The sequence below is a fragment of the Diadema antillarum genome, unplaced genomic scaffold, assembly GCF_040938485.1.
Source record: "Diadema antillarum isolate AM-2024a unplaced genomic scaffold, OU_Dant_1.0 seq00000616_RagTag, whole genome shotgun sequence".
Lineage (NCBI taxonomy): Eukaryota > Metazoa > Echinodermata > Echinoidea > Diadematoida > Diadematidae > Diadema > Diadema antillarum.
This window is the reverse complement of record NW_027271540.1, coordinates 363,618-391,226: the sequence shown is the minus strand read 5'-3', so window position 1 is coordinate 391,226 and position 27,609 is coordinate 363,618. Positions and strand designations below refer to the sequence as shown.

The window sequence follows — 27,609 nt, the reverse complement described above, 5'->3', positions numbered from 1 at the left end:
GTACATTCATTCATTCGTGCAGTGAGAAATTACCGGGATTGGCGAAATCTGAAATTAAAATGCCTTTTTCACTGTGCATTTCACACGATATTCCATGATAGAAGTCATGGCATCACAGCGAGTGAAACTAAAGGATCAAATCTTGGACGGAATAGCGCGGTCTGTGAAAGAGGTAAGCCATGAAACTCGTCGACGTGTATTTGTTTTTGTGAGACGGTGTAAAACGTAAAACGCTACCAATAATGAACAGTCCCACATATTGAATAAATTTTACGTACGTATTGCATGTACAGTGCAGTGCACACTGGTGGTGCCATGGACATGATGCATAACCGCACCAGAGCAGCGACCCTAATTCACCGGTGCGCTCCTTGTACACAGTGCTGTGGGAGCGCCCTGAGTCAAAAGAGTGCTATCTCTGTAAGTTGGAAAAGCAACACAAATTTTCGCGCAACAAGAAGTTTCGTAATTTACCAACATACTGTAAGTTGGTAAACAAAACGCTTTTTTACTGTTATAATGTACGTATGCTGGTACATTTCTTACCTTATTCATAATCATATGAAACGTTCACTTGTTAATTTCCATATTTTCATTTATCCCATGTAGTCTTGAAAAGACGTTTTTCTACGAGATCATCTCTATATACATGTACCTCCCATTCATTCTTTGGCTTTCGATGCAACCTTTGCGTGGCACTTTACGCATTGGCGATATGAATAACGCATGAGTGATGAGAGTCGCGATGATTTTACTTTTAGCCTTTGAAGTTTGAACCAGGCCCTTTCGCTGCACGCTGTGTAGTGGCGAGTGAAAGGGTTCGAGTGAAACGTGCCCTCACCAGCTCCCAGCGAGTGATCAGGAGCCACACGATGTGGCGCAGCAAGAGTGCCTGGACCTGGTCAAAAAGGCTACAGTGCTACCGACTCGCGCAAGCACAGAGATTTCAAATCCCGTCTTCGTGAGCGGTTTTTGATCTCGGAGATCCCTGTCGACCGAATCACTTAAAGTCATTAAGGTTAAATTTAACCGCGATAGTACGCCTTTCCAGATCCGAAATCCTACAATGCGCAGCCCCAACGCGTAGCGAGCATGATGATCGCGTAGCGTTGGGGCTGGTCGCAGTTACAGCGACCCTCTAACCACACCAGTGACCCCAACCAGCCAGCTGTTACTGGTTATAGTGCCCCGTGCCGGGGTAAACTGGTGCAGTGCCTTAGTCGGTGGTAGTCGCGTTGCTGTAAAGTGTTACTGTTAGTCTGTTGTTTGTTGCGCGAAGAGCGGAGCCTGTCCCCCACCCCTCACTGTTTGCCCTCCTTACAACCCCCATGATATGTCACTTCCCTCCTCAATATTCTCCTCTTTCTAGGCTTGTATTCTGCCAAGCAATGATCCGGATAAGGACTAGAAACACATTGTGGTAATTTTTGTACTGCAAACCTTTCTCCCTCATTTGCTTTGCCATGCAAACTGACTAATAACATTAGATGTTCTATACACAGCCCAGTCGCTGTAAAAACGCGACAGGGCTGTACCAGGCACAGGGTAGTGCACAACAACAAAGCGAACACGAAGCAAGCATGATGATCGCATTGAGTTTATGAGATACTTGACATCATTTTTGTCACCTCAAACTCACTAAAAACAATCTTCATTAAATAGACTTCATTTCTATGTTATAGATATTGACATCCACAGTTCACAACATACCGAAAATGAAGATTATATGCAGTGTGTGTGAACGGTACATCGTCCATCACTGACGGCCACTTTGAATGAAAGTGCAGCTCCGATCGCGTGAACTCCCTATTATTCAAAGTGGCCGTCAGTGAAAGACAATGTACCCACTGTTTGCATATAATCTTATAATCATATAATTGACATTAAACATAGAAATGAAGTCTAATTAATGAAGAGTATCTTTACTGAGTATGAGGTGACAAAAATGATGTCAGGTATCAAAACTCAAAGCGATCGCCATGTTCTCTTCATGTTCGCTTTGTTGTTGTGCACCACCCTGGTACAGCCCTGTCGCTTTTTTACAGTGACTGGGCTGTGTATAGTTACAGAGATACATGCAAACCTTCAAGCAACACATAACAGCAGTAAGTTTTTGAAGCAGTGTAAATCTAGATCAAGATACATACAAAACTCAGACTTTCTCTTGTCTTTTCCCCTCACACAGGTTCAGGCGTATGCCTTTAGCTCTGATGGGGAAGTTGTCAAAATTGGCAACGAGGCACGTCCTCTACAGAGACTCGTTGAACACTTGGACCATGCGTTTCTACATGGGTAAGGAAGAACGCAAACCCAGAGACATATTTTACTATGTTAGAGTAGTCTCTTGTCATGCGCATTTCTTATATTATGGTAATTATAAAGGTTTGCAAATGCAAATATTTCATAATGATTCTAGCGTCACAGATGACAAAAAAATTTTCCCTGTATTTCTATGTTCTATGTACAACTCTTACAGTTTTACTGTACTGTATATTCTTTTTGTCAGATGTAGAAATAAAATGAAATGGGTGAATAGCAAAAAAAGTGTTGTCCAGATGCATGACAACAGTTGATATCCAGTCTGAGAACAGTGTATGTAAACTAATACTGAGATCACTATTGGATCTAATGCATTTTCTTGTGATGATACAAATGTAACTTTCAAAGTGCATGCCTTGTTTGTTTCTTTAATTGACAAACAGATTGAAACAAATCACTCCTGGTTACTGGGTGTTTGTGAAGCGTTTCACTCACAAGCTTCTTATTTCTGACATCAAGGCATTGGATCGGTTGGCAACGGATCTTGGACGGAGTAAGTCACCTTCCTTAGTCCTTGACAATTTGTACTGTACCTATGATAAGTTCTGACATGTAAAGTATTATCAAAGTATTGAATAAGAACTTGTCTGAAGTTGAAAGTGTTTCTTACATTTTTTTTTTTTGTATTCATTCCCTGAAAGCTCAAGCAACTGTGTTGTCATGAAAGTTAGCAGACTAAGCAATCATGACTGCATATCTTTTAGACATTAGGAATTTAATAAAGATTATGAATGATTGCTATTTGAAGTGTACTTTGTGTGAGTGCATTGGTGACCCACTGAATAGAAAATTTAAAGGTCGTCACCGTGACTTAACATTACGTATGTTGAACTTGCTCTTTATATTGCTGTGTTGCCTATTACAGGTATGTGGATAATGAGGCATGTGTACAAGTATGCATCAATTTGTCAACTGAATCTGTTTTTAAAGTGTTTGTGCTATAGAAACAAACATGGCGGAAGTGTGGTATCTGTATTTGGCTGAATGTATTCAGGATTGTTAGTAATAGCAAGTACCAGATCAAGTGTGCTAATAAAGTACAGAGAATAAAAGACAGTATATGATACAGGTCATGCCACTTTTTGCCATACAAAGAAAAGTGTTGAAATACTTAATAGCTCAGTATGTTGTATTCTTATTTGTGAAGATGAAATACTCTTAAAGGCATAATTTGCCATTTGCAGATGAAACAAAAACCCAGCATTAGTGCTTTAAAGTAGTTCTAAAATGTGAGTTTGGGATAGAAACAACTGCTGTAAAAATTTGAATCTGTAAAATCAATGTTAAGTATTGTTAAATACACAAAATGTGAACGATAGGTATAATAAAAATGTTTCCAGACTAAACCCTTTACAGTTACGGTTTGATGAGAAAAATACTGATATCTCCTTATATTTTAGGCTTTATTGCGAAAATTGTACTGGTATATGGTAGGAGATCTGCACATGTGCATCAAATGTGATAGTCTTGAACATTTTTTAACTCACTGTTCCCAAAGGTAAACAGGACCTTTTATAATGTACCAACATTTTAATATTTGATCAAATAGTCTTTGAATTGATATTACAACACAAATTGTAATTTCTTGTAGGTAATTCTATTCCATATTGGTATGTGTGACTAGTTTACCATAGATTAAATAGAAAGTATAGTATGATTGCTTTTTGTCATTATTTCTGTCATTGCTCATTTTGCTAGTTTAATTTCTTGTGGAGTGTAAAGCAAAATACCTATTCCACAGTAGGGCCTAGGTGTGATAAGTGACAAATGACACATTTGCCAAATTTTTTCCCTGTGCCACATTCAGGCCGAGCATGGCTATACCAATCTTTGAATGAAGGAGCATTGGAAAGTTATCTGAGATGCTTCCTTGGCAGTGATGACATCCTCCGCAAGTTTTACATAGAGTAAGTTTGCAAATCTTTTACTTTCCTGAGGAATTTCTCCTCTGCCCTTCTTCATTCTTTATTGATTATATTCCTTTATGAATTTCAGCAGTTATGAGACACAAAGATGTGTGTAGGATATTATATGTTTCTGAATGTATCTGTATGAGATTGTTGTTTCTGCTCATGTCTTGATATTATTACAAGAGGGTATAATCATTGTACATCCAGGTACATTGTAAGTGTGCAGTCACGTTGAGTGTACATAATTGTTTTTGTTATGATGTGCATCTTGGAATGTACGAGTACAAGTAAAACTGTGATTTTTCTGAGTGTGTATGAACTTGTGTTTGTAGGAGTGTGTGTATGCAGAATGTATAAAAATGTTGTATTGCTTGTAAAGATGGTTGTAATAGGGCAGCAATGTGTACTGGGTTCATCGAGTGCAAGACACCCACAAATAATGGGGTGTTGTAGACTTTATTGGTTGAGGAGGCTTTGCATTGAATGGATGTTTGACCATTCATGGTCATGTTTGTAGGGAGAAGGTATAATTAATGTAAATCAGGTGTGTTTATTACTAGAATTAATGTACTGTAGACCACTCCAAGAAGACACTTGAGCTCACAGTGTGTGAACTCTTGTGTGGTATGAGGACGTGTTTGCCTTTACAATGGAGGAAACAGTAAAGTCATTGAGGGTATTAAGTTACTACCAAGCAAGTAACTCTGTGTTTGCTGTTGACAGCTATACAAAATGTACACCACCCATATTGACAAAACATAATCTCAAAACTGCTTTCATCTCAAGATTACCTACGGATTCCATATTTAAAGGACATCAGTTTTATCATTGTTTGCTGGGTTAACAGGCTGGAATATACAATGTACATCATACTGCAATTGTGCAATGTGATCGATGTAGTTTGTTGTATATTGCAGGCCACTGCTTGCCCCCAATCAAAACCATGGTAATAGGTAGTCTCCCTATCAAAAGTAAAAGTTTGTGTGTGTGGCCAATGCTTTGAAGCACTACAGTACGCATTGTATGTGTGAAAATGTTGTGCTGCTGAAAATTTCCCTGTTTCACAGAAAGTATGCAACTCGTATCAAGTGATCATAGATATCAAATTACCCGTTGTATGAGTCAAGCTTCTTATATAGCATACTATTCTGAAATCTGGAACCAAAGTAATGAAGTCCATTATTGTTAATTTAAAGTCAATTTTAGATAGATTTCAAACCTTACCGGTAATTTAGAATTCTGATGCTGAACTTTGTTCATCACCATGTTAAATTGCGACATTGTACATATTGGTAGCAGTCCCACATGCTGTATTTGTTTTCTGTTTATCAGAACTGCCACAGTTGCTCAGCCATCAACAAAATTAACAATTTAGACTGTGTACAAGGTCCGCCAAAATGTTACACCTGTCGTCGAAGCATATCTTACACATACCTTGTAATATGCTCGGATGAAAGTCTGAAGCAGGACAAATGAAGAGAATAGGCCTAAGCATGTCTTCTTTGCATTGCGTTTTGCCTCCCTCATCAGGGTAAAAGTAACTGTTCAAGAGATGAGACAGTAAAGTTGTTCAAACACAGCCACTTAACCCTCCACGCTGAACCCCCAAATCCTCAAACAGCATAGATTCAGTGGACCCGATAATCTGCATTGTAGAAGCAATGTAGCATTGGATGTCTGTGTGTCAATAAATTTTAGTATCTGGTCTCATGATTGGGAAATTAATCTTGTTCCATTGTACATGCTGGAAGTAGGAACTAGAGGGTTGAGTTCAAACAGATAGCATTTTATTATTCCTATAAGGTACTGTGATTGATGATGTAGAATCTGATCTGATCAGTGTACACATGTATTGTAGACTACTTTCTTAGTACCCTGTATTTTGTAGCTGTATTATCTGCAATGGTCAGGATATGTTATGTAATCTCGTGTTTGTGTATAGATACATGTAACTGTAATTGAAATCCTTGGCATTCACTAATGTTTTTAGTACACAGGAAGTTATTAAGGCCAAAGGGAGATCTAGGGGCTTATTTACTGATAGACTCAATGCTGATCCTTATCTCTCTTTAGTCTGCAGGCCTGCAGTAAGGGCTACATTGTAATATAAATCCAGCACATTGTTTCTTTGTTTTCATGCTACTACCCCAAAGGATAGTGTGAGGCATTCTGTTTGTAAAGTAATTGAGTTACATTGTACTTTGCACAGATGTAGTATGAATAACAAAATAATGTTATTTAATGGTGTAATGGGTAAAAATTTTGTGCATAGAATAATAAAAGTCAAACCTCCAAGTCAGTTGTCTAGCTCAATGAATCTTATGATCTTTGATGGATTGCATGGTGGTGAAATTAGTGAACTTCTTCAAAATTTGAATGAATTGCTACAAATGTAACACAAGACAGACTATAGAGATTGTGTGAAACAGAGTACGTATCTCAGTTGACTTTGTGCTGCTGTCATGTTGCGCTGTTTTCTTAATTGCTTCTACAGTGTAGCCATGGGTATCACTTTTGTTTCTTTCATTAGAATTTTACCATTCATCAACATTTAATTTATCCTTCAAATCTATTTCAGTCAGGGACAGCAACATAATTCTTAATATGAAGTGAGAGAAGTACATTGTAGTGTGTCTACAAGTACATTTATTTTTGTAGCATCACAATTGTCGATATAAATAAAGTAGTAAAATTATATTTCCATGGTACTGTATACCTTAATAGTTCATTGCCTTTATTTTTTAAGCATGAAGAGTAGAAAACGAAAATTGAACTCATAAATGGTAACAACAAAATTTTCTGCCTGACATCTTATCGTTAGAGTGTCACAGATACCATTTCACCATCAAAACATCCCTAATGGACAGTCATGTTGTGGGCAGTACACACCTACATGTAAGTTCTTCTTTGTGGATTAAGTGGGATCCCCTTGTGCAAGTCATATTCTGCCAAATGAGAGCTTTTCAAATTTAGATCAATATCATTTCGTCAGAATGCCATAGCAGTAATGTTCATCACACTGTTTGATTTTAAAACCTACAAACTATGTATAATGTGGTTTACCATGTGTTGATATGTTTTTTGTGTTTTTTTTTTGTTTTTTGGTGAATTGTGCAAGTCAGCGGGTATTTATGAGAATAATAACTCATGAAAACATTGCCTCTCATTTGCACAAATGCACTGATTATTGTCTCTGTGGTGGGAAGCAAATTTTTCTTCTCACAAGAGATGATACTAATTTCTCATTTGGTTTCTGTGGTTCTTGATTGCAAATTCACTCTCATGTAAACTTTTTGTCCAAGTCTAAATGCGGCAAAATTCACAAAATAGGATGTATGGCATAAACAACTTTGTTCCATATTTTGTTGGTGTATCAATCTTTCCAGGTTGTCACTATTAAAGGACAAGTTCACCTTCATAAACATAAGGATTGAGAGAATGTAGCAATATTAGTAGAACACATCATTGAAAGTTTGAGGAAAATCAGACAATCCGTTCAAAAGTTATGAATTTTTGAAGTTTTTGTGGAGTACCCGCTGGATGAGAAGACTACTGCAGTGTATGAATAATGTCGCATGCGTACAACAATATAAGGAAAATATAAAGAGAATTTCACAAAATTCCATCTTTTGAAAAAAGTATGCATTCCCCTGACAAATGTTATGGGTAATATTATTCCCCCTGCCTTTAGAAAGAGGCAAGTCAAGTGCTCTTTTATTATGCGAAAAAAGTGAAAATATGTTGAATTTTCTTTTACATTTTCTTTATACTGTTGTACGCATATGACTCACAAGCTGTAGTAGTCTCCTCATCCAGCGGTTCCAACACAAAAATTTAAAAAATTCATAACTTCTGCATCGATTGTCCAATTTTCCTCAAACTTTCTCTGATGTGTTCTACTAATATTGTTGCATTTTCTCAATCCTTATGTTTATGAAGGTGAACTTGTCCTTTAATGTTGCAAATCCCATGTCCATTGTGCAGGCTGACAGCAAAATTGCATTGTAATCATCTGAAGCACTGTCTAAATAAGACTACTCCCACAATGTAGAGAAGTTTAGAAATAATCACTGTGTATCATACAATGTTGTACATAGGTACATGTACAGTCATGTGAGAATAAGATTTTGTGGTTGGAGTGATTCTGGAAATGTTTGTTGTGAAACCGGTGATCTTTTCTCTCTCTCCCTCTCTCTCTCTCTCTCTCTTTAAACCGACTTTCCACACATAATATATCTTTTCTTTTTCATGATTGTTAACATTTTGTCAAGTTCAACATTTTTTTTTTCTTCTCCTGTATGCCTTTAAAAAGTGTTTCTTTCAATAAACTGTACTGTAATACTAATCAATACAAATATATTTTTGTGTAATTAATTTTTCGCACTGAGTGGCTCAAAAACATTTGTGGGTTTTTTTAATTCACACTGCACAATTGTCAACCCATTCAAAATGTGCAGAGAAAATTGTGAAGATATTTTTGTGAGTTTTAGAATTCACACTAGCCAAAAGTAGTGCAAAATATGGGAAATTTAATGTACCCCAGAAAATTCTCCGTTTACAGTAAAATATTGTACACACCTGCATAAAATAAGTTGCTATTGGATGAGGATACATTGTACGTACAGTGTAAAGGTTGGGTGTGTCATGTAAAGGAAATAGTGCAACTTTGAAGCCAATGTTAATTGATAGAAATGTGGGTGTGTAGTATCAGGCATCCCAACATGACAGTACGGAAAAGTCTACAACTGTTTTGGATTTTATCAAAATACTGAAATACGTTGCAAATTGGGTCTGATAACACTGTAGCAGCTGACCTGAAAATAAAAGAATTTGAGAGAAAAAAAAAGACAGGATAAAATGAGGTCACTACTATCCGGTGGGACGTGTTGGTTTCCACGGTCACACCTGCTATGTCATGTGAGCTGGAGAAAAAAAAAATGGAAAGAGGAAAAAGCAAAGTTTATTCAAGACTAAATATCTATGGGTCTTGACAGTACATCAAAACCACAAGCTGCATGAAGTGTATTATTATGTATGGTAAACTTACTGCCCTAGGAGGTGCAATGTATAGTTGGGACATGCTACATGTACAAACCAGAGATGCCAAGTTCAAAAAACTTTTATGAGTGAGATTTTTATGACTCGGCGTCTCAGCGCTCGCGCGCATGCGCACGCGAACGAGGAGGGTGTCCCCCTCCCATGGTAGGGAGCTTTTTTAAATTATTAGCTCTTAATGATGCGATCTGTGACTATTTTTTGCTAATTTTGAAAGGCAAAAGGGAAATATACCTTCAATTGCAACTATCACTCTAATCCTTTGAGCTATGCTCCTTATTTTTGGCCCAAATTGCAGACTTCACCAGATACGTGAGAAAAATGGGTGCCATGCGTGAGATCGTGAGACAGACCCTAAATGCTTGAGTCTCACGCAGAATGCGTGAGACTTGGTAGCTCTGACAAACATGTACAATGTGTACCTGGGTAATTCCATAAGATAGGGACCCACTTTGTGACATGCCTATTTTGCTAATAAAATCAGAAAATCTGATTTTTGTTCAACATAACTTTAAAAAACATTCATATTGAGTATAAAAGTCCCTTGAAAACTGACTGAAAATTAACATTCTAAATTGAAATTGAAGGAAGTCAGCATACCAAATTGCAGTGTATGGGGAAAAACTGGTTCACAATGTAAAAAGGACACCATTGGTGTCCCCCTTACACGGTGAACCATCCATTTTGGCATCTTACCACATATTTCAAACTAGTTCTATGTTTGTTTCAATAGAAGTGATTATTTTGAAGTAAGAAATTAACTATACTCTTGAAAAAATGACACAACCCCTATTTTTGGCCAAGAAAAAGATTCTTCAATGTTTCTCGTGTAAGGGGGACACCAAATATTATTTTTGCATTTTTTTTTTTCAAATCAATAGAGTGGTCAATTTCTGATACCTGTTACAAAGAAACCACAGCTACATTGTAAAATATGCCAATGAGGAGCAGTTATTGTTCTGATAAGACACAAAAAATTAGCTATCACTGTGCCCCGACGTAATATTTAGGGGGACACCAAAGCCACATGTGTGAAAATTATAATTTGGTCTTTTTTTCAAATTTATTTATTTTACCCCAATTTTCTCTTGAAATCTTTTAAACTACACTGTATGTGATTGCTGCCAAAATAACAACAAACAGTTCAACACTGGTCCTTAATATGGATTCCACACTCATAAATTAAGGTTTCTTGTGTAAAGCAATTATGGGGACACCAAAACTTACACCTGAAATGTCTTTCTTGGGATTTACGTGCGCAAATGTGTATCAATTGATGCATGAATTATATTTATAGTGTTCAAAATTTGCTCGTCTTTTATCATTTTTGACCCCTTAAAATAGAGTTTAATCCACAAACGAGCTGTAAATCTGTCTGACTGGTGTTACAGTAAATGTCACACAATTTTGCCCAAAAATGTTGTGATTTTGCACTTTTTGTCAAAATTCATGTGGAACTTTGAAGAAAAAATTTCTATATTTTACTTCGAAAAGGAAGATACTTACCTGAATAAGAGTATTCAGAAGTAAAATTGATTTAGGGTAAGTAATTTTTAAGCAATGACAATATGAAGCAAATAGAAGGGGCATTTAACTAGTGTAGTAGTGGGACCCTTTTTAATGGAATTACCTACCTTGTAAAAGTTTGGTGAAGAATAAGAGCAATGACTTGCAATATCTGTATCAGCGGACACTGTCGTAGCACATATTTATCATACAGAGACCCATTTAAATGTGCTCGGACACTTTGTATAAGATAACGACAAAAAAAGAAGTGATTGTTAACCCATTCTATCCTGAATTCTGAAATCCCTATATGGACTTTTACACAGGCCAGTAGTTTCCCATAGGGAACAGGTAAAAGCTTGCAACATTAATGTGAATACAAGACAACAAATTTGAAGGCTCAACACTCTTTGAAATCATTGATGACTCTGAAGTCCATCCATTATTTTGTTGTTTTGGTTCAAAATATTCATTGACTTTTTTTTTTTGTCAAGCTAACAATATCCAGATGTCATTTCCAAAAATTCAAATTCAAAGAAAACTCTTACCCAAACATCTAGCTTGTTACAAACTGTATCTGTTGCTCTTGTTTCTTTGTAATTTCATTTGAACAAGGAGATGGACCTAAATTTATTTTTTTTTATTTTTAAGTAAATACTAAACTATGAAGAGAAGATATGGATTGACTTCATGTGTACTATTTCTTTGATCATTGTTTGGTAATGAATGATAATGACAATGTCAGCATTAATTCAAGGTGTCTGATAGTCTAACCCTACCACGGGTCATTGGTCTTTTTTTTTTCATACATGTGCACATCTACAATGTATGTCATACATGTAGGCCTACACTCTGCTTGATGGATGCCTAGGAAAAGAATATTAGGCAACTGCTGAACAAGTCATTTTTTCTCCCCGTGTGTATGGAGGTAAAAGAATTGTTTTCTTTTCTTCAGTGCTCAATTCAACTTTCTAGTTTCACAAGATTTATGTGAGTGAATAATCCTGCAATGTTGTGATTTCCCCATTTGTTTCCACTTGTCCCTCAGACACGCCCTCTTGAGAGACTCAGAACGGCTCACCCTTCTCATGACTCTTGTGTCTGGTCTGGACTTTGTGACCTTTGACCTTGAACTGGTACGTTGCACTCTTGGAAAAAAAATCAGAATATTATAGTAGGTTACCTTATGTAGGGGAAAAAGTGAAGAAAAAAAACAAACAAATTCTACTCCTGCTCTTACTGGAAAAGTAACATTAATTTTCTTGTCTTGAGTAGCAAAGAAGAATGCTCATAAAGTACTGTACATAAATATTACTGATGTGTGAGATTTCTTTCCAAAATAGATTGTTTTATATGTTCAGGACAGAAAACATAAACTACTGGATATGTTGATTGATATCAAAACCTTTGCTTTAGATGATCTACACTACGTTTCCATCTTGTACAAGTTTGTATTATATGGAATGACATTGAGAGACATTTCTTTGATGTAACTAAAGACATCATCCACATGGTTATTATTGATGTAAGAGCATTCATCCTTTGATTGCCAATATAAATGTCATGCACTCATTCTACTTACAGCTGCTGACTTTGTTTTGTTGTATTTGATTTTCACATGCTAAATGTCCTGTAAAATAGTACATATATCTCATTCTAATGCATTTGTATCAACAAAGTGAATTGAATCCTATCATATAACAGAATGTGCACTTGCAATCTAAAATTTGATTGCTGGTGAAATAAGAGTATTAGAACTCATTGACAAAAGAGATCGTGACATGACTTTTATGAGCTGTTTGAAGGTTGCTCACAATCTTTTTCTTCTGTTTTCTTCCTACGCTTTCCTGGATGAAATCTACTTTGTAGAATGTAGCATACTTTGATCTGGTCAGTCATGTTCCGCGCTCAGCGTCCGATCCACGTGACTTGGATGACACAGTGTCTATCCATAGCAACATGTCTGTGGAGTCAGTATCCTCCAGTGTTTACAATGATAGAGAGAGGAGTGCATCCTTTGGTGGGGAGAGTTGGACATGGCCGGAGGGGTCGCCACGGGAACCTCAGACTCAGAGACCGAGTCTAGAGGAAAGCTCAGGTAGGACACTAATAATCAACCTTCATCACTGTGTCTTGTCTCTTGTAATAGATGCCACTTGTAAGAGATTGACTCAATTTGTGCTGTTCATTTTTTCACTTTGTTTGTGGGAGAAAAAATAGAAAAACAGTCGTCTATGCGATAATAACTGAAAGGACGAGCATCCAATTCTTGTGAAGTGATGTGTTTGCCTGTGTAGGTGTTGTTAACATGTAAGATTGCAGTAAAATCTGTGGAATAAAATTTACATGTAGCATAAACCAATTGGTCATTAGTCTTGTATATTATGATTTTTTTCCCCATTTGCTCACTGCAAGCATGCTCCAATGCATGTTTACTGAATGTGGGTGAAGGGGATTTTCCGCTTATATATACACTGCAGAATTTAATTTGCTCTTAAAGTGTATAATTATACTGTGAGCCATTTTTAGCAATTCACTAATATAGTATTAAATGATATAATGTCTTTCCGTACTATCCTCATTTAGACCACAACTAATGTTGAAACCAGAGAGCAGTCTTTCCTATTTCCCCCACACTATTTCCCTTTTTTTACCACATGACTAACTCGATAGTCAGTGTAAAAGAGAGTTTCATTAAGGAGCCCAGGCAACCAGCGGAGTCAAGCAGGGTATGAAGCTGTAGGCAAGGCTTGTTGTGTAGACTACAATATCATCATTTAGTCACTTTCTCTCTCCCAATGAAGTTTTTTTACCATTTCTTTCCCAATTCTAGGAGTTAGGCCGGCTACTGACGCTGTTTCTAGTGATGTAGACGAAGACAAAACAGAAGCAGTTGAAGGATGTGTAGAAGACGCCAAACCAGGTGAGAGAAAATGTTTGAATTTGGTCACCAAACTCTCCTGCTTTTTGCTGTGAATGTAGGTATACGATGTGTTCATGCTTGGCTTTTGTTTTGAAGATTTTGTGTCTATTGTTTCCCAAGATTAGACTACTAGAATGCATTCATTATATGATGGTCATGTTATGTGTACCTTCATAATTCTCTTTATATCTTGTAATGATTGAAACTTCTTCTAAAGTGTTGATATTTTTGTGCCTGTTTCTTGAAGTAAATTTGTTCTTTTATGTCATTGTCTTTCTCCTCACTCCTTCAAATCCAGATGAAGAAGCAGTCATCTTGACGTCTACTGTTCTGGATGCCCCACCGAGTGTAGAATCCAAAGATTCAGAAGAGAGTCAGGAAGTGACGCGCCCTTTGACCCTTGACATCACAACACAGTCCAACAACAATAGTTCCAATGAGCTTAAGCACGTCACCAGGAACTACTCCACCCCAGACTTTGACATCAATATGGAGAAAGTGGCTGAACAGGATCAAAACCTTGAGGTCATTCGCATTAGGAAAAAGGGGAAGAAAAAGAAGAAGAAGCGTGCTGGAAGCAAGGGCAGTGGGTCCGGTGCCAAGGATCTCAAGTGTCCCGGGCAACACACCCGGGACCGGAGCTCCAGTCCCAGTACCGTTTCCATAGCATCAAGCTGCATCGAGGAGACAGAGCTGGAAGAGAAAGATGCCCTGCTGGGAGTGGATGGGAGAAGAGGATCTCTGTCATCAGCCACTAACGTGTCGGAGTGTTCGGCAGTGGAGAGTGAAGCGGATGCGAGGTCGGTGCTGGCGAGCAGCCTGCCGGAGAGTGAGAACCATCCACCAGAATCGATACACGATGAATGTCAGGAGGATGATGGTAAACTTGGAGAATTAGCAAATGAGCCCAGGGAGAGTGTGGGAGAAAAGCAGAAGGAAGCATTGACAGACTGTTCTATAGTGATCGGCAGTATTTTGGACAAGGTGTGTGAAATGTGTGAAGCCATCGATAAGGATTATTCGCTGGAGGAAGGAGTGGAAATAGTCCAAGATACCAAACATGGTGATGTAATTGCTGCCATGGATCACAGACTGAAAATACCTTCTCTTACAGACTCTTTCCAAGATAGTTTTAACTCTTCTGTTGAGGTCATTGATAAATCCAGTATCTACTGGCAGGGAGAGTTTACAGACAATAGCTTTGATGCAGACATTCCTTCATCAACTCCAGGCAAAGCGAGAGGCCTAGGGTTAAACGTTGAGGAGCAAGGTGGGCAGCCAGATGATGATGTTTTTGCCAAGCCTGACACAGATGCCAGGAATCTAGAAAACAGAATATCTTCAAACCCGAGGGCGGGCAAGGGAGGGGACCTCAAAATGGATGTAGATTCATCAAATAAAGGAAAAACATTGCAAAGGACAGTGTCATCTAGCTTAGAATATGATACAACGATATCAGTGCCATTGAGAACTGTACATACTGCTCCTGCCAATGGCTTGCCACAAAATTTGAATTCCAGTGTACCTTCCACTGAATCGGACAGCCCTTTGAGTCCGGTTACCTCGGATCACAGTTTCATGCAGTCAGATATGTCTGTAGGCATTCCTACATGTAGCTCTGACAGCCTGTCATCTGGGGTAGGTAGTGGTCCTGACTCGACCACGCCCAACTCTGGTGTGCTCTCACTGGACTTGGAGACGAGCAATGGATGTATGACCCGGCGGAAAGACAAGTCATGGCAACAGTCGTCGGGTGTGTCATTCTCACACAGCTTAGACGATGATGAAGATGGGTTTGTCATCATCGATGTCATGAAGGATGGAGAAAAGGAGGAAGAGAAAGAGATGGTGGTGGAGGAGGAGGAGGAAGAGGAGGAAACACAAAGAATTGGTGGAGATGGCAGAGATGCCAGCCAGGATCCACTCTGTGCCCTAGACATCAACTTGAGCCAGTATCAGAACCAGAGTGATGGTGTAACCGTGGCAACTGATGAGGTTGACTTCAGTGAAAAGGAATTGGAGGTGACAGCCCATGATGCAGAAATGAAGTAAGTCATGTGATGTTTTGTTTCTGTCATGGAAAACGTCTATAGCACCTACCCCAGCTGTCATACAATTTTAAATTATGATTTCAGTGACCATAATGCCTATTCAAGAGGAATGCATTTTAGGGATTAAGAGGAGAACATAGCTCCTGTAGATGTCTTGTTTGTGAACCTGTTTGTAAGGAAAGATGTATTTCTCCTGGTGACATACTATGTGGAACTGACAACTCAGATAGGCATCTTGGCAAAATTGTTAAAGGGAGCAATCATTTTGCATTTATGTATCAAGTCCTTGTATGGCTGTCAAAATGGAGCTTACTTTAATTTTGTTGCAAGAATTAATTCTTTTTTTGTGTGTAAACTGGAAGTTGTCAAAATTCTGACCTTTGACCTTGCCAGGATCATCAACAAAATTTCACAAAGTCACATCTGTCTTCCACTCAACATACTGTGAAAAAAAAAAGGGTGGGGGGGGGGGGGTTCAGTAACTAGAATTAATGGATAAAATCCCAAGACTGCAAGGTGAACTATTAGTAAGCATGCATGCTGAGTGAACGTTTTTACTTCAGTTGTGTAACTTATAATGTTTTAGATGATGATAAGATGCAAGATTTGCTTTCAGCAGGTCTCCTGCTCCGCCTTGGTATAAATTGAGAGGAAATGAACATGTGAAAAGATGACCAAATTTGCACACTTTCAATGTCATTTAGATAAATGACCTAATGTGCATTCATCTAATATCATTTCTTGATTTCTCACACAGAGTGGATAACAATCTCAAGCTCTATTTGATGCTGGAGATTTTCAAGATTGAAGATGAGAAATTTCACAAGGTAGGCATTCTCTGGTTGTTTGTAACCAACATCCTGTGCTATACATGATGATAGAATGTAAATGTATGCTGTAGCTAAGCATGCTGTAAATACATTGCTCATCTATTCTACCATACAGTTGCATGTAGTTGATAATGTGCAAGTACATTTCACATTGACAAAAATGCAGCAGCTCCCAAGATAATGCAGTCATGTGACTAGTGCAATGAGATACAAAATTATTGGATTGCCTACAATGATGCAGAGACTCCAACTCTCCCGTTTTCGACGGGAGATCTCCCGCCGAAAACCCATTTTTGCAAAATCTCCCGTTCTCCCGTTCTCCCGTTTGAGATTTAATTTCTCCCGCCCTGGCTCTTTGTCTCCCGTTGGAAAGGATTTTTTACATATTTCTATCGTATGTTGAAAAAATAAGCCTTAGATAGCACCAGAGAGCATCTTAGAACCCTGGGAATTTCGCGCTTCGCACACATCAACTTTGAGTCTCCCGTTTGCTAGGGGTTTCAGGCGGGAGAATCTCCAGATCAGAAGGTACTTTGGGTTGGAGTCTCTGATGATGTTATGTCATGTAATATTATTCCAGAATCTGACTCACTGTCTACAGATTGGGCTAGAATGAACTGATGTGTTTTTATGTAAACCATATGATATAACAAATATTGCCTTCTTTATCATTGTATTTTAACATAATGATTGATAATAACTTGGCAATTATATTTTCCCCTTGAGATGATATGTGACCATGCATCACAAAACCAACAGAAAGTTGCACCCCTTGATTTTACGTGAGGACTCAAAAAAGGTGAAACGGGTCAACCAAATCAGTCTTGAGTTTTTCATATTTTCTGAGAGAGCTATTCTTCTGCTACATCAATCCTAAGTTTGGGATCATAAGATGAATTGGAAAGTCTGTTTTCAGCAGTTTTTCTACAATTGTTTTTTTTTTTAGAGTAGTGTGATCAGGTATGTCTTAGAGGCCCCTTTTCATTTCTTGAATATCCTTTGCACACTCTTCACTTTTAAATCTAGTAACTTTTGAAAGGATAATGCTACTGCCATGAAAGTTGGCATTAAACATGGATAGAGTGTATTGATCATGCTTAATTTCAGCTTGATCTAATAATCCCTTCATTGTTGTTGCTCCCGTGGTTTACGTCCTGTTTTTGTCCCATTCATCACACAGCTAGCATGGCTTGGTAAACATTAACCCACTGAGGATGAGTCCCGAATATAGTCGGGCAAGCGTCTATGGGAAATGTGCGCTGTAGCAAAATCAAACCATCCTTAACTGGTTAAAAGCGCTTGAATACACCCTGTACTTTAGAGCCTCTTTTTCTCAGTTCACACTTTTGCAGAGCATGTGCTTTCTTTCCAGTATTTAGATAGGTTAGGAGAGTCCATTTGAATTGAATTATACATCATTTCAAAGCTTAGAGTCTGCTCTTTCAGAATCTGCCCTTAACTGAAAATCCATGTCCAGCGATTTTTTGTTGGTTTTGTGATGCAAGGTCACATATTTTCCCTCAGTGTTGTGCAGTTCAGGAATATAAAATCTCTTGGGGAAAATATACATGTAACTTTTGAGGGTATATCAAGTGTTATATTACACCTCTAAACAGTATCTGCCTCTGTGTTCTGTTTCCATAAATAAGAAATATTCAGCAAGGTTATGGAAAGTAGGAAGGTTAACCACTAAGTCTACTTCTTTCTCTCAGCTACTGAGACTGAGTTCAGGTCACATGGAAGGCAACCTGATCCCTGCATTCATCCTTCTTACTGATCTTGCCATATACATCTTGAGAAGAGGTAAGAAGATACTGGTTACTTCAATCCTTGGGACCGGCAGTTTTCTTTCATAATATCAAAAATTTGTTGTAACTGAAGGGAATTTTGCACTATAAGTGCTAGTGATAATAATTTTGGAACCTGAATTCCTCCTTCGTTTTAACAAAGTTTCGTTATAGCAGTGTTTGTTGTAACAAGAGGGCCCTGTTTCACACTCTTTTTTTCTTTCTTCCTCCGAGCATATCATGTCCAAGGTCAAAGGTCACATTTGATATTTGAAGGTTTTACCATATATTAGATGTATAAGTCCAAAATCATTAGAGGATGATTTGGCAGGCTAGATATGAGGATTAACCTGAAAAAGAAGATTTACTAGATAATTTCAAGGTTTTACTAACAGAACAGAGATTAATTTCTAACATTCTCATAATGAGATGGGTCAAGTGAAGAAAACAAAGTGCCAAAGAGATCAACATGAAATCAAAGTGATTGATTTGGACTGACCAGTGGGATAGGTTTATCAATGAAAGTGAAATCACACATTTCTGTAGATTTGCTTTGAGCTTATATCATGTCAGATGTGCATTTAGTCTTGCCATACCATGTTAGTTTATTTTTCAGTTGATTTCCTGTGGATGCCTGACTGTAAAAATATAATACACTGCACCTACAGTGAGCACTGAGCAAGGAAAATATAGGTAGGAGCATGCTGGAAGCATAGTGACTACATCCTGCATGTTTCTTTTTGTGTTAGGGGAAAGGAATGGCCGATTCACTACAGAGAGTCGTGTGATGTACAAAGAGCTGGACTATGTCTTGGTAAGTTATACATTGCCATGCGGCTTCAACCAGCTATTTGTGTTCAAGAATCTGTCATCATTAGTAAACTGTCAAAGGAGGGACTGTATAGTTCTGGTTGAGGTGAGGACTAAGCTTTTAACGTTTTGCGAGATATTCAGAAACCACTATGAGATGTCAAAGAGCATGCAATTCTAAGGGGAATCAAAAGTTTATTTGATGAAAATCGGTTTTGAATTGGCTGAGATATCCAAAAACAAGGTGAAACAAAAAGATCCTAATAAAAGATGTGGCCTGTCGCCTTTTATTATTACCTCCGCCAAGGGAGGAGGTTATGTTTTTGTTACCCTTTGTTTGTTTGTTAGTTAGTTAGTTTGTCCGTGTGCAAAATAACTCAAAAAGTAGGGAACGGATTTGGATGAAACTTGCAAAAATGGTTTAGAATGACACAAATAACAAAAGATTAACTTTTGGTGGTGATCCGAGAGTTTTGGGGGAATTTATGAAGGATTTTTGATATTTTGGCAGGTAGGGTCAATGAACTTGGGAGATCAGGCTGTGCATATTTGAGGTTTGCATGTGCGCAGTAAAGTGCGTACTCTAGTTTCTGCTAGGGCGAGGCGCGCCTTGCAGCTGAGGGTTTATGACATAACAAAGGCTTCTATATTGGGAAATTGGGCAACTTTCAGCACACAATGCTATAAGTACTAACGGGTGGAAATCACTGATATCTCTATGGAAGAACAAGATCAGTGGTTGAAATGATTTGCATGCTTGGCGGAGGTTTGCGCTCTCAGAGTGCTTCTCTAGTTATCACTTTTTTGGATATCTCAGCCATTTGAAAACCCGTTTTCATCAAATAAACGTTGAATCCTTCTTAAGATTACATGCTCTTTCATATTTCATAAGAGGTTTCTCATTATCTCACTTTGGAATGTTATAAACCTGAAACCTCACCTCAAACTCAAACATCAACTCATTACCGTACAGTCCCTGTAAAGTAAGGAAGACAGATTTTATTTTCAATTGAATTGTATACGTCTGTTTCTGTATCATGCATGCAATATAAAGTCATTGTCAATGGGCCCTTTGGATCTATCCAAAGAGTTATAAACCTAGTTCACATGAATAGATTGTGGTTGTTAACTTTGATGGGTAAATAAATACAAGTTCGTTTGACCTTTCATTTCTAGGTGTTTCTTTATAGTGAAAACCACTAATGTAGAACTGATCTGATTATGTAGTTCTAATCGTAGGAACCATGTGATATTGAATGCGTGATCATTTTCATGGTGCAATCTTGCACTTTGCTCAGATTATCTTTTCCATGTTTGCGCTGAACTTCATTCATGTACCGAGGAGAGTGTTGCCTTGTGCAAATTGGCTTGACTATTTCTGGTACTGACGCAGTACATGTATGTTTCTACATGATATGCAGGATAACAAGGTTTTGATATGTGGAGAGTAGAAAGAGTATTGTTGATCTCTTATGATAACTGGCTCAATTTATCAAGCTACATTCAGATGGTTTCAATATTCTCAGGACAAATATTGGTTTACACCCACCAAGATTTTATCAGACTGCACTTTGTGAATTGAGCAAATGCAGCAATATTAGTAGAACACATTAGTCAAATTTGATGAAAATTGAACAATCTTTACAAAAGTTAGGAAGTGTGAAGTCACTGCAGAACTAAGATAGAAAGGAAATACGGAGAGAATTCAAAATACTGTTATTTTGTAGCGTAATGAAAGAGCACTTGACTCACCTTTTTCAGGAAATACAAATAATGTAGGTGCAAATTGTATAATATTACCCTATGCATGTCATACATGTACAGTATGTCAGTAGCAAGTCAAGGAATGTGTACTTTTGATAAAAATCAATTTATGTGCAATTCTCTTTATGTTTTCATGATATAAGATGATCTAGTCCACAAATGCACTTGTGCACCCAATATGAAATACAGGTGTAGTATAGCTAACGTGGAATAGACTGGGCTGCTTAATTGTCATGAATATCTAGATTGAATGACTGTACAAACTTCAAAATGTGTGTTTAATATTGAACATTTATTAATCAAGGCAAAGGAACTATTCCAACTTATTTTCTTTCTCCTCTCTCTCTTTCTCTGCGTAGATTGGTCTCAATTACCAGTCCATTCTGCTTGTGTGTAAATATAGAAGAAGACAATTTTGGCTGACGACAGCGAGTGAAGATCTGACAAGGTAAGGAAAACACCTAACAAGACACTTCAACACCACAGTGTAAAGTGTTCAGTGTTCGGGTGTACATGTAGGAGGACATTTGAAATAATCTGTGCAAACTGAAAGAGATCAGGTTGATTGGTTAAAAGTTCAGTGTCTAGTGGATGAGACATGACCTCATGAGACATTTTAGACTTGAGACAGAAGGGTCACATATTTTGTAGCCACAAGGTCATACACATGGCACACCTACACTCCTATCAGGGCAATTACCCCCTGTGGACAATTACCCTCCCTATTGCTTGTTGTAGGTAATTGTTTGTTTGTGTGGTTTTTACTTAAAGTACAGCTGTTGTAACAAGAAAGTGCATGGCTATACACCTGTGAGAATCAATATCCACCCACTAATATCTTTTACAATTGATTTTCCAGGATTTCCTTTCCCTGGCTTCCAGAACTCTAATTTGAATGCTGATCTCATGATTTAGGTTATTAAAAGGAAATGCAAGTAAGCAGAAACAAACCCAAACAGTTTATTGTATCATTAAAAACAAAGAAACAGAAAGAAAATTATATCTGTTGCTGTCTTTGAATCCATGAATCATTCAGATTCTTCCTTCATTGCGTGAAGAGTGTGATGAAAAGTAGCCAGATCCCAGGGTCTCTCTGTGAGCTCACTGACCCCACGGCCCAGGCCATCGGACTCAAGAAATTTGTGGCCAGTGAGGAGAAAACTGAGGTATGAGAGTCTGCTACACAACCAGTGTTTCTGTGAAACAATGGCAGACTTTAGAGATTTGTGCACCTCCACAGGCTTGGATGCTGTACAGTCGTTGTGATGATGTTATGCAATATCTGTGGATCATCTGTTCTATTGTCTGAGTGACTGCAGTTAAATACCTGTTGTTTTTATATGTTATTGTCAATGGAATGCTCATGTTGATATATATCGTCCATTGAGAATGAAAGAGACAGGAGGACCATATGACCTGTTATTGAACATCAGTTACCCATAAAGATCATCATACCTAATGCTAATTGCTTCTGTACATGTGTTTGAGTCTTCTCAGTGAGCTAGCTCAGAGTTAATCAAGACCTTTATTTTTTTTACTTGCACGTTCACCACCTGTCTGAAGTCCCGCAGACTGGCAGTTTTCTTTTGTTATATCAAAATTTCATTATAACCAAACAGGTGAAGTATAAAAAGATACATAGATAGTAGATAATAATTTCAGACCTGAATTTTTATGTCACTGTAACAACATTTCTTTATAACCGTTTTTGTTACAGAAGGAATGCACTGTATCAAGTTTTATTCTGTCTCCCTGAATACAAAGTGTTTTGTGCATTGTTTAATAACATTGGTCATTGCATTAATTCTCCTATCCAGATGTCTGATGTGAGAGTTCACCTGTACAGTCTTGTTCACTGGGAGGACCTTGTAGACTCCTCCACAGCTGCTGACATGCAGCTTTACCTTCCACCAACCAAGGTGAAAGGTATGCTGCACTATAAGACCCGGGAGTCCTTCTTTGTCGGCAGCTACTGGAAAGTTGCCTACTTCAAACTCAAGAACAACATCTTCCGTCGCTATGGGCGACGACTTGATGATGAGCCTGAACTGGTGATCGAGCTCAGGTACATGTATGATTTTCTGCTTTGTATAGTCTGTACATGGCATGATGAAAAAATTTCTTATTATGTTGACGATTTGTTTAGTTTTATTGGATCAGTCAAGATCATTTATGAGTTTCTGGCAGGCTATCTTGAGAGAAGAACTCTTTAAACCTGTTTTTAATGTCAAACCCAGAAGGTAACATTCCCAGTCTATAAGTGGAGTGGTAAGTTTTGTTCACTGTAAGCCAATAAACTTGGTAGAGTTTACCTCTTTGAATACTTAGAGTGTCAATAGGTGCAGAAAACTTTGTAACATTTTACGCCCGTCTAAAGTCTGTGGTACAGAAAGGGTTAGACTACTGTAAAACCAGAAATGTCCCCGTGCATTTTAATTTCACAAATTTTGTGACAGCCGAGATTCGCAAAATTAAAATGCATGCAAGAGTTTGTGTCTACACTATATGCATTGAACGTCAGTGGCAATTTGCAAAAATTTCATGAAGCGAAAACGCCTATAAACTCCAATTCTCGAAAATTTCATGCGCTGAAAATATATTGCCTTACACTATGTAATGCTTTGCTTTTTACCTCAGGCAACAAAGACCTTTTCATCAGTCAGTCCCAAGAGTAAATGTTTCAGTAAAGAAAGTGAAATTAAATAAAATGACAGGAAGTCAGACTGTGTGGTCATTTCCTTAGACTCTACAATGATAATGAAAGTAGTAGGCCTATCTATCACAAAGCCTTCTTGAAATCACCAGTTCTTTCCATGAGGCACCATAATGATATAAAATATGATTACTGTAAGATCAGAAAGTTTTATATGCCTTAAACTCTTGTGAATTTCGCAAGGAGCCAAGATTCCCCAAAGTAAAATGTACGTGAAAGGTTTCATCAACACAATGCATTGAATGCCAGTAGTGAGTCATGAAAGTTTCATGCAGTGAAAAAGGGCATCAGTTCTAATATGCAAAAGATTTATGCCGTCAATATTTCTGGTTTTGTAGTATTTCCCTATTGATGAGGTTTTATCCAGTGCAATGCTCATTTTTGTTATTCATAAAATTTCTGTTTTTTATTTCATTTTTGACATCTGACTATCAGTACCAGCCCTTACTGTACATCAATTGAGATCTGTATTGATGCAAATTGCCTTTAAGTAGATATATGAATGAATATTCAGAATGATGTACAGTATGAATCTACTCATTTTTGATGGACCTTGTGTAACCTGAAGATCTTTGCACCCATCTCTCACACAGCTCACACAAGTTTGGTGGATGTCGGCGAGTCCACCACTCAGACCGAAAGTTCTGCTTTGAGCTGGTCTTCGCTGACGGCACCCAGCCCCTTCAGCTGGCTTGTGAGAATGAACTGCAGATGTCTCACTGGCTGCAGAACATTTGTGAGGTCGTTGCACAACAGGTACTGCTGCTAACATGACTGGAAATCATTGTGTTCTAGTCTTCTCTACTCACACAATCAGTGACAATGTCTACTCTGTGTAGGCTTTCTTAAGCTGCACTGATGGAAAGTGTTCTATATTTGCATTACTACAAAAAGACACTTAGGGTGCGTTCGAGCGCTCTGAAGCGAACCAAAGCGAACTGAACTAAAGCGTACCGTACCGTACCATGCCAATTTTGGTGCGTTCGAGCGCTCTGTGGAGAAAGCGTACCTCACAAGTTATTTTTAGAAAGGGTCACGCTTGTTTACAGCAAGAATGTCATTCACCTCTCGCTTGAACTACTTACCACTGTCCCGAACAAAGAGAATGATGTTTTTGCATTGTGACGTATGCGCTTGATACGCGCATGCTTTACAACGAACTTTTGGTACGCTTCGGTACACTTTTGGAGCACATCGGGAAGTGGTCCACTTTTGGCTCGGTACAGTACGGTACGGTACACTTTAGGAGCGTTCGAACGCTCCTCTGGCGCGGGTACGGTACGGTACAGTTCGCTTTAGGAGAGCGCTCGAACGCACCCTTACATGGAGAACTCTTTCAATGTGAAGATGGTATTGTCTGTTGACCTCAGACACCATCAATCTCTGAAACAGGTTAACCCAACATGTTGTCAACTCATTATCCATGATGCCTTCATCAATCAAAGAATAAAAGCATTACTGCTTTAAAGTATTCACCAGGGGCATTATTTGCCATGTTTTATCCTGTACATACACATTTTTTACCTTGTACAAACTGCACATACCCTTTCTTAGCCCAGAGACTCACATCTACAGGATATACTACTCACAGATTCTTCTGCAATGTGTGCATTTACTCTACAATTCTGCACAGTACTAGAAAAATGTGAATGCCACATTTCATGAAGGCTTCAATTTAAAATCATATGTGACAAGTAAATATGTGTGTGTATTGCCACAAATTGGTAGAATTTGCTGACAATCTTATAATTCGATTAGTAGCACATATTTTCTTTCATTTTTTCTGTGTGGCAGCCCTCATTTGTAGAGCATTATTGGAAACTTCAAATAGAAATACATGTAAACTCACATGTTTTAAATTCATTCAAACGTATTGTAAAACATTGTAGGATATAAGATTGATGGTTATGTAATATCTCTTGTACATTTTCATGCATCATGAGTTGATTTTAGTTGGTTACTTTGTTGCACTGAGTAAGATAGTTGACTAAGGAATTCACAAAGGCAAAGTTGCAGAGGTAAATCAGCATTCTTCCAAAGCAGAGCATTCCCAAAGCATGATTATAGAACAAACTGATGATCGTCACTGAGTATGAAAAGAATTCATCAGAAACTTTCATTTCTGTCCAGTTTGTTTCTGTATCCACAGCCTACCATTGTTGAAATATTTATATACTATTTGTCTACTAGAGACTTTAATTACAATAAGTGTATTCACACTAGAGTTAGCTTGGTGTTGTATACCACAATAATTTGTTGTCATCGTTCTCATTGACAAATTACTGTAGTATTTCTGGCTCCAAAGTACACCTTCTTGAGATACAGTTGTAGCATTGCACGTTTGCATATATCTCCTTTGGGCAGAGGACAGGAAGTGTGTCTGTTCATGTATTTTGTAGATTCAAATCTGATCGCATTTTTTTTTTCTCAAGTCTATACACATTTTGCTTTTTCTATGTATCAAAATCACCTGAAATTTTGATTTTTGATTTTTTTCAACAAACCTCAATATCATCCCTATACTTTGTGACATGATTCACACTCGCATCTTGCACATGTATTTTGTGCGAGGTTTCAATTATCACCCTCAATACCACAGTATCTTACAACGCATTTCACATTGTATTTGCCTTCGTATTTTAAAAATACTGCGCAAAATACTGCAGTGTCTCGTCGTAAGTGTGAATGTGGTTATTGGAAGTGAGTTATTCCCACATGTGTTTTTCTGTCCCTCAGCATGCCATGTCCCAGCGAAGGGGCAGTCCGGTCAATCCCTGCCAGCCGTCCTGTGCGGTCATCACCTCTCGCTCCCTCATCCTGTGTCTAGAGGACTACCAGACCCACTTCTTTCGGACCCTGGCCCGAACCAGTCTGGCCAGCATAGCTTTCGTTGAGACCAGTCCAACAAAGCACTCCTATGTGTCTCTGGTCAGTATTCACTCTAGTTTATCCCTTCTCTATTCAATGTCTATTCAATGGATGAGGCTGTTGCAGTGCAGAACTGATGTACAACTCAGACTAGTGTTGTTGTGATATGAATAACCATGACTCACATCATAATATGTTATTTGATAAGTATTGTACAGAATTTTATTATTCATATTTTCACAGCCCCATTTGCTTTAAATGTCTAATTTTAGTCACAAAATGAGCAAGGTCTTCAAGTGCTTTACGTGGTCTATCTGAAAAAGTAAAAAACATTTTACTTAAATGTTAATGCTTTGCTTGATAAATGTTTTGAGGAATGTTGTTTTTCTTGTTTTTGAAGCTGTGTTTTAAGTCATAAAATGAGCAAGGTCTTCCAATGTTTTACCAGGGGGGTGTTTCATCAACGTTTGTCAGCGCCGACCAGCGCTGACAAACGTTGATGAAACACCCCCCTGGTCTATCTGAAAAAGTAAGAAGCCTTTTTCTTTAATGTTAATTGTTAAATAAATCTCTCTTCCCAGTTTTGATATTGATGTAATCATGTCCGATTGTTCATTTTGCAATGTAATAACCATTCTGCGTTTATCTTGGAAGAATTTTCACAATGCTGACTGTGACAATCCATGGCTGCTGTACTTCACCAGCCTCAAGGAACAGGACAAGTTTGTCAGGAGTTTGTCAGAAGCCTTTCAAGAACAGACCACGGTGAGTTCATGCTAGGTCATGACAAGAGGTCAGGAGTCATAATGAAAATTGTTGTCTGCTTGATTTCATAATAACATATCTGTGGAGCCTTTGTTTTAAATATTCTATGTTACCTTCTTACCTAATCTATTTCGTTGTCCTTTATTTCTGCACAGAAACACCTGAAGACCAACACACTGCAGGACGACAAGTTGAAAAAGCGATGCGGCAACTGCCAGGAGTTGATAATGTCGTCATGGCAACGTTCAGACAGCTTAGAGAGGGGTCGTGTGAGGGGCGACTCATGGTAGACCAGGGGTCGTGTGAGG

The 27,609-nt window shown here is 38.1% G+C and overlaps 1 protein-coding gene across 1 annotated transcript; it reads left to right on the top strand.

The window, feature by feature from the left end:
• The first annotated feature begins 10 nt into the window (after positions 1-10).
• Positions 11-27,591, top strand: LOC139735984 (pleckstrin homology domain-containing family M member 2-like). Its single transcript, XM_071646738.1, has 18 exons — positions 11-172; positions 2,186-2,292; positions 2,703-2,812; positions 4,127-4,226; positions 11,839-11,926; positions 12,660-12,888; positions 13,624-13,713; positions 14,012-15,761; positions 16,522-16,591; positions 18,307-18,397; positions 19,131-19,195; positions 21,315-21,403; positions 21,992-22,121; positions 22,773-23,020; positions 24,262-24,424; positions 26,405-26,596; positions 27,191-27,301; positions 27,457-27,591. The coding sequence occupies exons 1-18, from the start codon at positions 95-97 to the stop codon at positions 27,589-27,591; spliced, it is 3,846 nt and encodes a 1,281-aa protein (XP_071502839.1). The 5' UTR covers positions 11-94.
• The last annotated feature ends 18 nt before the right edge of the window (positions 27,592-27,609 follow it).

Bases quoted from the DNA above. Each gene is read 5' to 3' on its own strand.
- LOC139735984 (XM_071646738.1), top strand. From the start codon at position 95: ATGATAGAAGTCATGGCATCACAGCGAGTGAAACTAAAGGATCAAATC. The intron at 16,592-18,306 runs GTAGGCATTCTC...TCTTTCTCTCAG, and splicing joins AAGATGAGAAATTTCACAAG to CTACTGAGACTGAGTTCAGG. The intron at 22,122-22,772 runs GTATGAGAGTCT...TCTCCTATCCAG, and splicing joins CCAGTGAGGAGAAAACTGAG to ATGTCTGATGTGAGAGTTCA.